The sequence below is a fragment of the Thermobia domestica genome, chromosome 10 (assembly GCF_964235325.1).
Source record: "Thermobia domestica chromosome 10, izTheDome1.hap1.1, whole genome shotgun sequence".
Taxonomy (NCBI): domain Eukaryota; kingdom Metazoa; phylum Arthropoda; class Insecta; order Zygentoma; family Lepismatidae; genus Thermobia; species Thermobia domestica.
In genome coordinates, this window is record NC_137463.1 from 174101881 (window position 1) to 174115820 (window position 13940).

General features: G+C 34.2%; 1 protein-coding gene across 10 annotated transcripts in view; it reads right to left on the bottom strand.

The window, feature by feature from the left end:
* Positions 1 to 13940, bottom strand: part of LOC145662848 (uncharacterized) — a 173109-nt gene that overhangs the window by 24336 nt on the left and 134833 nt on the right. For all 10 annotated transcript variants that reach the window (XM_081728776.1, XM_081728775.1, XM_081728773.1 and 7 more), the window contains 2 exons: positions 10281 to 10522; positions 2523 to 2701 (listed from right to left, as the gene is read on the bottom strand). In XM_081728776.1, coding sequence (XP_081584902.1) covers positions 2523 to 2701; positions 10281 to 10522 — 421 coding nt within the window. The remainder of the gene's footprint in view (positions 1 to 2522; positions 2702 to 10280; positions 10523 to 13940) is intronic.

Sequence of the window (13940 nt, forward strand, 5' to 3'; positions counted from 1 at the left end):
TCTTGTATGTAAATGATATTGGTAATTCTTTCCACTGTCCTTTTCTTTTATATGTTATGATCTTAAGATTTTTTCTAGTATTCATTATTATCAGGATCATTTAACATTACAGGCACATATTGACTCCATCTCTGAATGGTTTAAAAACAATTTATTACCTCTGAATATGAATAAAACTAAAACATTACTATATTCAAAGAAAATAAACCTAAAATTTATCAGTACAAAAATAATAATCACAAAACTGAAATGGTTTTAACTACAAAACATCTTGGTATTGTTATGGATAATAAATTACTGCTTAATGAAAATGTTGATAATATTTTGTCAAAGGCCAGAAGGAACTTAGGTCTTATTAAATGGACTGCAAGAAACTTTACAGATGTTTTAACCTGTAAAGTTCTATATTAAACTTACTGTATGTGAAATTCTACTTAGAAATGCTGCTTTGATATGAAATAGGAATTTGATTACAATCTCCTAAGCTACTGAAGTTATTCAAATTTTGGTTTTCGTTTGGCTCCGATTTAAATTTAATATTTTAACCAACGATGTTATTCTTTTGAAACCCAATTTAATTTTCCTTAAAAAAGAAATTTACAGCAGATCAAATTTATTTACAGTTTAATTTATGGTAAGACTGTTCTTATCGATTTGTTGTACATCAGAATTCCATCTTACAACCCTACTACTTTTCGACTTCCTTTTTGTAACTATAATTTGGTTGGTACTCCAATATGTAAAAGTATTCAAAAACATTAATTCTGAAGATTAATAAGAAAATGTTAATATTTGAAATTTTTGATAGACAATTTCCTCAAATTAAAAATCAATATCTCAAGAATATTATCAATGAATAAGTCATCTTTTCTTTTAGGGCAGTTCCATGTATTTATAGTATACTGTGTCAATTTTTACGTAAGTTATGTGTATTACAACTTATTATTTGTTTATTTTCTACATGATTCTAAGTTTTGTTCACACGTTCTCCATTATTATTATTTTATTAGCGTGCCTCTTTATTATTTTGATGTGATTAACTGAATGTTTATTTATATGTTATTTTCCTCAATAATGAGTACATAATAAAAAAAATATTCTAAATACTTTTTGTCATTTAAATCAGTACATCAAAATATTACACATATTGTTTCTTTTGCCTTTTTGGACAATTCTATGCAAGTGCAGTATATTGTATTATTAAAATTTACTTTTATATATATATATATAGATTATTACTTTATGTTTTAAAATTTTTTGAATACACTTTTCATGACTTGCTAATTTATATATTTTTTTTTATTATGTGACCAATTCAAGGCTTTGGCTGTAGTGTCACTTTCTTCAATAAATAAATAAATTATTATAAGCGAAATGAAACAGTTAATTCCCAATATTACAGCACATCGCTATGCAGTACGAAAATCTATTATGCTATTCATAAGGAAAAACCTGGAATGTTGTTAGAAAATTTAATATTTCATCACGATCAATTTGGTAACAGCAACTATGTCTAGAATGGTTTTGGCCTTTGCTCTTTAGAGTCCGGAATCAGTCCCCAGTGATTATCACTTGTTTGACCATAGAAGGGAAGAAATTCAAGACAGATGAAACACTGCAGAAAGACGTTCCGCAGTGGCTATTACACCAGACTAGTTGTTTCTGTTAAAGGAATACAGAAGCTGCTACAATGCTCCTTAGACAAACATAATGAATACTATGAAAATCTAATCTACTTTACTACTTGCAGAATTTTCCACTTCCTCCATAGAGAAACAAACAAACACAGAAATCACGGTTAAACTTCTACGATTCTTGTAATTATATTAATCTATTAGTGTATTGGCGTTTTAACGATGTCTTTGTAATATTTTCCTTCGTATGGCTTTAGTGAAACAGACTAACGAAGTTCGATAAGAACTAACACTGCAGTTCCAGGCAAGAAATTCCATACATTAAATAAATGCGAAAGATAATGCTTCATTAAAGCCAGTTTGTTTATTATAAGATGGAAGTTAAATCATATAATAGTCATTATGTTCGGGAGTCAAGTATGTGTTGTTTCTTTGTTACCTATAGGCCGGAACTGTAGATGCTTCGTGAATCGAGACAAAGCAAAATTATTTCCAGTAACAAGGATTAACGAGGCACTACTTATGAACCAGATAACTTGTAAGTAATATTTCCTGTCTGCAATCAAGTCGACTTTCTCTCTTCCTTCAACTGACTTTTCTTTGTAATTCTGAAGATAATTTACAAATTAACAATTCTCTATTTAACCTTCAAAACTTATTTTCTCTCTATTCTGGAGAATTAATGAGTAAAAGAAAAAATAAGTACAAAATAAGTTCAAGTTTCCTTCTGAGCCTTAGTGACTTACTGCTCTTTATACCTAGAAAACATTAGACGTTTAGATTTTCTCTCAAATTTTTAACATTATGTTCGAATAACAACTTAAGTAGTCTTCTTTCGTTTTGCTGACAAACAATATTTATATACAAGAAAGAAGCAATAATACAAACCTTTCCCTCGCCACCTTAACTTGGCTACACTCTGACTAAAATCTACATGGATTCTCCGATCATCAATAAGGACATTGTCCATTTTGAAGTATGCATCTTCACATGCTTTCTTATCTTCAAATTCAATGAAGGCATACTGCAAAGATTCACCGGTTGTTTTATCCCTGATGACTTCACAACTAAATGGAAAGGAAGAAAAAGAATTTGTAATAACACATTAACACACTAAATTGGTACATACCCTTATGATCAATCTATTTCAATCATTATTATTATTATTATTATTTTAATATGCAACTATTCTTACCAATTACATTCAATTGAAGCACACGGTAAGAGGGAGAGAGAGATTCCATATCCACATTTCAAACAATAAATGGATACAATTAAACGGTGCTAAAATGATATAACTTTTACGATATTATTCGAATTCATATCTTAAAGTCCTCTAAGGTAAAAATATCAGTACCTTAAGAAATCAAAGCGCTTTTAATGCGAATAACTGTCTAACTTTTTTTTTTAATTTTATTTTTTATTTTTTTATTTTTTTAATCCGCAACATATTTGCTGACGAATGAACCAAGAAGTTTTGTGTTGTACAATCTTTTCACCATTCTTCTTTTCCTCCAAGAATTTTTATGAATTTATTATTTCCCAAGAATTCTCAGCGCTTCGTCACGTGCGTTAAACAAATTTTTACATCTACTACACGCGGCACAACGGCCAAAATTATGCTTTGTATGTATACTTTCACTTTCTTAACTACTTTAATTTACTTTCTATTTGTAATCCCGCTAGCTTCATTTTCAATTCTTATTACTACGCTTAAATTTTTGAATATATTAACCTCTTCTACATTAATGTGCGTGGATACAATGTATTTTTGTGGTTTCTGATATCTCCTTCTTGACATGTCACCATGTAATTATCTCGTCGTACCCATACTCACTCCAAGAGAGACTTGTTTACAATCTGTCAAGATACTTGAGTTTCCTTGAAGCGACTTATATTGCCTCCACATGCTGAGGACTACTCAATGTTAGCACTCTGTCCCTATTTTTAGTTTTCATAATCAAGTATTCTAAAGAAAAAAAAAAATAGTAGCCATACAGACTCTTCTTGTTTTAAATTATTATGCATTCCAAGATTTCTTCTTATCTGTACATCACTGCTAGTTTTATTAACTCATGCCTACACCTAATCCTACAATCTTCTTGGGAATTCTTCAACATTTTGCAGTCACCTGTTTTGACTGATAATGGGATTTCTTAAAAAATAGTGAATATTTTAATTTATAAAATATATAATGAATATAGTAGTGAATAGTAACGTCACGTTACTACTTTTTCATTTTAATACATGTGCTACACTGTTATGCTACTCTCAGGTTCACGATGTTTAATTCTCAATACTGCATGAGACACGGAAGTTACGGATAGATACGCACTTAATCAAATTGTGAAACTGTGAGAAAACTCTTATGTCTTCTGTTAGTTAGTTAAATGTGCTACTCCTATACGATGTGCAACGCATCACAGCGATAATACGTGTTTAGAGCTACCTTGTTACATGAAAGGCTTTCCTCCCCCTTTTTGAATGGTGGCGTAAGTAGTTACTGGAAAAATACTACTTCTAGTCCACTGAATTTGATTTTAAAATATACGTAGGCGAATCAAAAATTATCCACACTTTTGTCATAACTTTTCTTATATTGCGCACTTTGTCTTCTGTCCTCGCATATTTTATTGTTACATTGTTGTGATAATGCAGTGAAAGTGTGATCTTAATTCCTTCATTTTTCTTTCTTCTGTTGCAGATATATCATGACTGCTCCATTAGAAGTTTGCACCAAAGAGGAACGAGCAGTGATCCACTTCCTCTGGTCGGAGGGTGTCAAAGGGTCAGACATTCATCGCAGACTATAATCGCAATATGGGTGAAGTGCACTATCACGTAAAACTTTTGTGTGTGTGTGTGTGTGGGGGGGGGGGGGGCTCGAGAAGTTTAAAAGTGGTCGAACAAGTGTAACGCATGAAGAGGAAGCAGGACGGCCATAAACTTCCACTACATACGACAACATTCAGCAAGCTCGAGAGATGGTTCTGGTGAATAGGCGAATCACTATCGATGAGGTAGCATCTGCTTTGCACATCAGTCATGGCTCTACCCATCAAATCATCCACGACGAGCTCGGTTTTCATAAAGTCTGTGCATGGTGGGTACCAAGAAAGCTTACTGCAAAACACAAGCTCACTCGTGTTAGGGTCTGTCAACGCTTACTCACTCGCTTCAACAACTGATTTTTAAGTAGAATAGTCACTGGCGACGAAACATGGGTTCATCACTATCAGCCAGAATCAAAGCGCCAGAGTATGCAGAGGGAACACCCTAGATCGCCGTCGAAGAAAAAATTCAAGACTGAGCCATCCGCAGGAAAGGTTATGTTAAATGTGTTTTGGGACTCACAGGGGCTCATAATGGCAGAGTTCAAGGAAAAGGGAAAGACGATCAACAGTGCGAGTTATAGTGAAATGTTGGAAAAGAACCTGAAGCTGGCAATTTGCAACAAACGCCGAGGTTTGTTGTCGAAGAAAGTTTTATTGTTGCATGACAATTCACGGCCACATACGGCTCATCACACTATTGAAACCATCAACAAGATGAAATTTGAGCTATTGGAACACCCTCCCTACAGCTCAGACCTAGCTCCGTCTGACTTTCACTTGTTTGGGCCACTCAAGGATGCTTTGCGTGGTCGCCGATTTGCCTCAGATTTAGATGTGCAAAATGCAGTGCAAAAGTGGCTTCACGACCAACCGAAAACCTTTTATTTGGAAGTAATACGTAAGCTCGTTGACCGTTGGGCCAAGTGCATTGATAAGAAGGGAGATTACGTAGAAAAATGATATGCATAGTATAACCCTAGCTTCATGTAAATAAATTGTAGAATGAAAAGTGTAGGTAATTTTTGACTTGCTCTCGTAGTTTTAATGTCCTACATCTGCAGGAGAAGCGCATGTTATTTCTAGGGTTGCCAGTTGGAAAAAACAATATTTTAGTCCACTAAACTTTATATATATGAAAAACATATAATTTTAACATCCTACGGGCATGATTTTAGGCTAAATGAGATCAAAATTGCACACGAAACGCAACTGGAATATAATGTTTTTATACTTCCATAGACTAATAGTTTTAACTAGATATTGTAAAAAAGCGCAACTTATAAATAGCAAGAAGTTTAATTATTTCTTTCTTTCTTTAAGTAAGGCTTAATTTTCAGTGGCAACTGACACTTTGAACTTACAGTATTTTATATTAAAATAACCTTCCGTCATCTGGGGACTTCGCCCTCAGACCCACGCATTTTTTGGCATAGGCCTCGCATTTCTTCTGTAAGACTTTGAAAAATCGAAACCTAAATTTCTTATTTCTAACCTTACGGGATTTCAAGATATGTCCATCTTATTTCAACAATTGCAAACATCACTTACTTTTCTTCGTGATTTTTTTTCTTTCCTTCTAGGGGTAATACCTAAAACCGCTGAAACGTCTTTAATTGTTTTAAGTCCAAACACCAAATTTCATGTTTCTAACCTTACAGGATTTCGAGATGTGGTCATCCTGTATTTCCATCCTTTTTTCTTCCCGATGTTTTCTCTCCCCTTCTGAGGGGAATATATATATATATATATATATATATATATATATATATATATATATATATATATATATATATAAAGGTAAAAGATTCATGTCTATTTTAAATACGAAGTCCAAATACATAATTTCATGTATCTGCCCTTCTGAGATTCGGAGATAAATGCCCATAACATATGGACATTTTACTACTATAACTGCCACCTCCATATTCCCCTTCACTGTCGAATTTCCAAAAATCCTTTTTTAGTGGTACCTTACGTCAGAAATCAATCCTACTCACTATCAATTTCTCAAGTTTCTAGCTTAAGTGGTTTGAGCTGAGCGTTGATCAGTCAGTCCGTTAAAACGACTTCTTTTATATAATGAAATTCTTTGTATGACTGATTAATTATCCAATTCCAAAGACTAATTAAAATTACAAAGACCTTTGATTTTATGGGTTCCACACATATCATAATTTCCATCTGTTAAAATCCGCAGTGTAACAAGTAACTGTTTTTCATTGTTATTTACAATAGGGAGCTATGTTAGATGAGTATCGAAATGCGAAAACGCTCAACTTTTGTAGAAAGAGTCCAAACTTCTATCAAACAGTAATAAAAAAAAAGTCGGTGACCACTCTTTTTACATTACGATGGCAAAGTTGAACAAAGATATTGAAAGTATTCCTCTTCTTGTGAAGCTCGTGCCTGTGTGGCTTGCGATAGTTTCATATACGATAGCCGTATAATGTTGACGACTGATTTTGAGTTTAACGTCCCTTTCAGCAGCGCGGCTATATGAGACGGGACCTACTAATTAACATAGAATCCGAACCACATAAGCTCCCGCCGGGAATCGAACCTTAGTCTCCCACGCCAAAGGCGCGTACGCTAACCGCTTAGCCACGAGGCAGCTCTACACATGTTGGTTTGCAATGAAACCTGGTAAGGTGGCCACCTCTTTAACTGCTACTTGCTCAAGTTCGTCATACACAGTACGTCGGAAAAGTAATGGAACTTTATTTCTTTACCGATAAACATTAGCTCCATCTATTGAATCAACATATATCCGGAAAGCTGGATATTTGCTCAATAAAACGAGACTACGATTAACGGAGTGTGAAGTTATAGCAAAGAAAGTGAGTGTATCTAGTATCATCTTGTCACAAAAACACGAGGGAGCATAGAACCAATATTAATTTTTGTTTCAAGCTACGTAAAACATTTACACAAATATTGGCAGTGATAAAAGAAGTGTATGGTGATGAGTGCTTATCTCGTACACGTATGTTCGAATGGTATACGAGATTCCGGGACAGTTGTGAGTCCTTGGAAGATGACCCTAAGCCAGACAGTCCGAAAAACAGAAGTCGCGATGAGTTGGTGGAACAAGTACGTAAAATGATCGCCTATGATACGAATTCGACTGTGAGATGGCATGATTCATGAAAGTTTGACAAAGGATTTAAAGAATCGGAAAGTCTGTGCTCGATTTGTTCCGCACACCTTAACTGACTAACGTGACTTTTTGGCTAACAAACAAATCTGTGTCCTTCCACATCCTCCGTATTCACCTGATTTCCCGCCGTGTGACTATTTCCTATTCCCAAAACTAAAATTGACCATAAAATGAAGATGAAAATAACATTGTTACACACGTTCAGTCTGTGTACAGACGAGGGTCATTGATGCGATTCCGAAAAAGAACATTAAAAACTCTATGCTAGCATTAATTGAACGTGCCCAGTGTATTGATGCGGAAGGGATGTATTTTGAATAAAAACAACTGCAGTAGGTAAAATACCTAATTCGTTTTGTTTAATTTAAAAAGTTCCGTTATTTTTCCGACATACTGTGTACTTTGTGTAAAACAGCAAGATAAAAACTCATGCCTTCATTAATTGATAAATTGGCCACTTATATAAATCAACATTTTCTTCGAAACCAAAGGTGGCAAATTTAATCATTCTTCTTGTTTCTTAAGATATTGTTGCTTACAACCATTTCATTTCTTCAGTATCGCAAAAGCAAAACAACTACTATAACATTTCAAATTAATCCAAAATTAATATATTCGGGAACACCAGAATTATGTGCAGCATCATTTCCTAAGCCAGAATCAAAGAATTAAACATTTCAAATAAATAAATAAATAAATAAATAATACGCTGAATTTAACCTTTACGTTTTCTGTTAATTATAGAAATCGTGCACGAATTTTTAATTTATCTTACTTTGTTAATTATTTTTTAAGACGTTCCATACTTTTAATCTAGTTTGCAGGCTAATGACAATAATGCAAATTAAATTATAGAACAGTTAGTGGAATTATAAAATTGAGAAAAGAAAGCTATTTTAGAGAACATAAGTAAGCCAGTTTCTATCACATTACACGGCGTTAAGTCCCACCTCCAAGCTTAAATAAAGAATGCTAGAATCGAAATCGGGGCCATACACATTACAAGTGAGTTTCGTTTATAGTGTGAAACTACAGTAATCTTAAAACTATCGCAATTCAATAATCAAACTTGAAGTAGTACATCTATAACTACTGGTTACAATAAATTGGTAAGACAAAGATAAAACCTCTTCATACGACGCTAAATCCGTATCAAAAAGCCATTACTAGCAATTGGCCTTACTGTTTTTGTTCTATTTCGAAAAATGTTGAAACCGGAAATCGTTAATTTGAACCACTTCCGGATTCAATAAAAGGTTAAGGCAGGAGACAGAACATACTGTTGGGAAGCTGAATCAATTGCAGATGATTGCATCTCTATACCTCTATTTCTGCTCTACGGAAATCAGTACTGAAACCGGCGTTAGTAGTGAATTTCAAAAAACTTCCGGTTTTGCTACAGTGTGACGGTTTGTGATGATATGCTCTCTTGATACATTGATTCGATCACACAAAACCACTTGTACTATATATATAAACATTTTTGTTCTCTGACGATAAATATTGACATCTGAAATGCTTGATTTAAACCACTTTCGATTTGAACAGAGGGTTAATGAAGTAGTTTGAACCTATTCTTGGGAAGGTGAATCACCTGAAAGAATCCCCATCTAGATCTATCTCCACGTTTATGCTCTACGGAAATCAGTACTGAAACCGGTAGTAGTAGTAAATTTCAACTACTTTCGGTTTCTGTAGTGTGTTGTGAATTATGATGATATAATCTTTTGCTTGTCGCTATCTATTGCCATTTTTGTTTTATGGCGATAAGCGTTGGAACAGTAAATTGCTAATTTGATCCCCTTCCGGTTTGAATAGAGAGTTAACAAAGAAGGTAGAGTCTGTTCTCGGTACAATAAATCGATTACAGAAACCATATCTCGATATTTCTTACCGTTCTTGGTCTGTGGAAACCAGTATTGAAGCCGAAGTAATAATAAATTTGATTCTCTTCCAGTTTTGGTACAGTGTTCGAGACAGTCATGGTACGTTGCCTTGAGACGCTGAATCGCTTGCAAAAAGCCGCTTCTCGCCGCTAACTGCTACCGTTTTTGTTCTATGGCGATAAACGCTGAAACACGAAATGACCAATCTGAACCACTTCCAGTTTGAATAGGGAGTTAACGGAGGAGATGCAACCTATTCTTGGGACGCCGAATTGATCGAAAAAAAAAAAACACTAATCTCGATCTCTTACCGTTTTTACTCTGATACTTGCAACAGAGGACGAACGGACAAAGTTCGTTGTAAGACTTTCGATACTTACACACCACATAGTTTGGAAGTCTAAAAAGTGAGCACTTTACCACCTAATAGCAGTTCTAATCCCTCTGCTTACTGTTTTAAGATCATGTTGGTTAATTAACCTTTTTTTATCTACCTAGTAGTGTCATTGTAAGCTGATGAAATTACCGGAGTTCGTATGCCAACCGTTTATGAATAACCTTCACTTCTCATTGCTAGCTCTACCATTTACATTGCCCATGTGTTTCCATCACGTTTCTATACATAGATTTAGCAAAATATTACAAAATTTTCATAGTGATATTTAGAAAATCCATCTATTTTCATAGTGATATTTAGAAAATCCATCTATCTTAAATGAAACTATAATTGATTACGTTATTGATAAATAATTCTTTCGAAAACTCTTACCTTTTAATTTTTCCAAATCGACTAAATATGATTTCTAAGTCACTGTCTGTAGTCACTGGATTCAATTTACAAACGAAAAGAACATTTTCAGGTGGTGCCATTTCAGCATCTGGAATGTCTCCGATCATCTCTAAAATAGTAGCACGGGCAGCGGCTTCACGACTCCGAACCATCTCTTCGATTTCTTCTGTAGTTTTGCCTTTTGTGTCATCAATTTCTTCATCTGGGGCTATCCGACCGTTCTACAAGCATTGAATTTTAAGCAGTTACATATCACACAATAAGCACAGTAACATGCATCATAAAAAGTAATCGACGTTGCACAGGTTATTCATAAATGTCGAAATGTGTGTCTTCAACTAATTACCATTGTTTACCCTAATATAAAATCAAATTATATAAACTAATAAAGCCACAAAAGATCCTGTAAGCGCAGTGTAATTTATACTATATTATTCTTTAATTCATGAGTTGGGATATAAAAGAATGTACGATGTAACTAAACCAAGTCCTGTTTGTCATAGATAAACTACAAGAAGATCAGCCTTCGCAACAGTAGAATATAGTATATACAGAGCCGTAGCTACGGGGATGGGGCGGATAGGGCTATTGCCCCGGGCGCTGACAGTAAGAGGTCACAGAACGACAAGCAGAAAGAGAAAGTATTGGAAAGGAGTAAACGACGCGTCGCCCAGTAAAAGTATTGGCACCCTATTAAATCAACATTGTTATCGGTTTATATATTTTTTTTTTCGCTACGCTCGCAACCCAAACCTTTCAATAAGAGTTACAATGAGTTTTTACTTTTATATATATATATATACAGTATATATATATATATATGATTTCTTAATAATGATGTGACATGCCCGGTGCCGAGTAAAAGTCTCAAACATGTGTTCACTGTTTTCAAGGTGATGAGTTTAATTAGTTAATCCCGCTTTTCTACCCAATCGGATTAATCATGACAGTGAAAATGAAGGTATGAAAATGAGAGGGATGAAGAGACACACGCAAGCTCCTGTTTTTTAGGGGGAATATTAAAAATGAAAAAAAAAAAAAAAAAAAAAAAAAAAAACAAGAGGATTAATAACATTTTCGAACTCGTAGTAGTTATAGAATAGGGACTTAAGGGCTCAGAACTTATCCCAACAAATTTCGCCTTTTTGAAAGACTGATCACTACCAGTGATCTTCTTATTCCATTAATATATGAAGTGTTTCCAATCTGAAGGAATTTATTGGAATCATTTTTCCATCGTCAGGACTTTTTTTTGTGTGTGTATGTGTGCATTTGTATCCAGTTGTGTGATATTTTTATCTATCTACAAATATATGCACACATCATATATAAATGTGTGTGTGTGTGTGTTAGTGTATTACTAATGTGTTAATTAATAATAAGTAACATTAAATTCATAACTTTCATTCATTAAGAAATTAACTAATCGTTGTAATTTCAAGGGTATGTAGCAACCAAACTATACTTTGGATTTTAAATACGAACATTAAATATATTCTTTAGTTCCATCGATCAATACTGAGAAATTCGTAAAGAAGGCTCCTTCTGAATTTCCGTTGCATTTCACAAAATATTTTTTACCGTAAAAGAATCCAAATTAAAATGTTATTTGTGTAGTCACATACAGAATAAAATTTCAAAAGTTTACACTTATTACTGCTGTAACCGAATGTTTTAAACGCACATAGTTTCTATGTATTGAAATTTCATTTCTTATCGACAGCATGAAACGTTATAGACAATTGTACTGTAAATTTCTATAACTGTTCTCTAAATGGATCTGTATACGAACCAACGGTAATTTTCTCAAGTTCAACAAAAAGTCCAAAATAAGCCTCTTGAAAACAGATCTTATTTGTAAAAGAATACATAATGATCGCTTTTGGGCGTTGTAACGGACTGTCTAAGCAGCGTGATAAGAGTTCACTGTAGCGCAACAACAAAAGCTATTTTTTTTATATGTTAAAAAAAAGGAAAAGCTTGGTGAGATGAGTATAGGGAGCACTGAATTCTACTTCATCCCGGGTGCCGAAATATCTAGCTACGGTTCTAAGTAAATACAATCAAATACACTTGTTGCCACTGCTTACACAAGAGCTGTAACATGTGACTTTTAATCCAAGATTGTTTCGTAATTCTTGCTTACATACGCAAAATCTATACACTATTTTAATCCTTAATAAAATTCTACATTTATGTCACTTTATAGATTACTGAAGTTTTAAAACAAAACGATTACTGAAACTATTCAACATACAGTAAAGCGTCTGTATGTATAAGTCACAAGCTAAGGAATTAACTCTACACCTCAAAAACTACAACTTTAGATAAATTAGCGTCTAAGTACAAGATATTTAAGTAATTACACCTGTAACGGGTACCCCAAAAGTACTATTACTGTTATAATCATTTACAACATCCAAACCAAATGACAAGGTGCATGACGATCCACTAGAAAATGTACCATAACTTACAAAGACTTGTTTGCATGTCACTTTTTCCAATGTCGAATTATTTCATTTCAGAACAAATAAACGAAAAGAAATCACATCGTGAAAAATCTTATTGTGTGCTTTGATATGTGGAGGCTAAGTCGCCAATTAACATGCAAAAGAGCTTACGCCGTCAAAATAACCATCCCTTCAAGCCAAGCGTTCTAAGGTGGGTAGAAAACTTTAAGAAGACTGGTAGCCTGAGTGATCTGTTGCAGAGAGGACGACCAAAAGTATTGTTGTTGTTGTTGTTGTAATAATAATAATAATAATAATAATAATAATAATAATAATAATAATAATAATAATAATAAAAGCGACCATCTACGCATTACACTTTAACGGAGTCCTGAAAAACCAGTTTATTTTCTGTAGCCTCGCGGAAATTACAAGACTTAAAAACCATTTTCACTAAAGTCTTCCATAAGCGGCTACACTTTTCATGGTTATAAATCGTGCAAATCGTCCAAGCGTTGGTGCCAAATGTATGTCTTTTGAGTTTCGAATTGCCCTATTTTAAATTAAATACTACCATTAAAGACAGTGAAAATTAAATTTAGAAAAAGTTTCCTCATGAAGCCACTTTTAGGTGACACGGTATGTTACCTATCACAACATGAAAATATGAATCTCGAAAAAATCTATACCACTCGTGAACACATTTCCAGTACCTTTACGAATGTATGGTATGGTCCAATGCACAATAAGCTAATCGGTCCACTTTTCTTCACTGGGGCAACATTACACGGAAAAACTACTATGGAACGCCATAACTGAAAGAGTTGTTGAGTTGATTTTAGTTTAGCGTCCCTTTCAGCAGCGAGGCATATGAGACGTGGACCTACTGATTAACGTGGAATCCGAACCACATGAGCTCCCGTCGGGAATCGAACCCGGGTCTCCCACGCCAAAGACGCGTACGCTAACCGCTTAGCCACGGAAGAGCTCTCCCATAACTGAAAGAGTTGCAGCGTTTCATCAGTTTTTAAACATGACAGGGCGTCCCCCCGTTCATCTTACGATGTTCACGAAATTTTGGGTACACACATTCCTGGAAGATGAAAAGACCGTAGTGGACCAATATTCTGGTCTTCTCGATCTCTTTATATCACCCCATTAGATTTCTTTCTTTGGAGCACGATAAGGA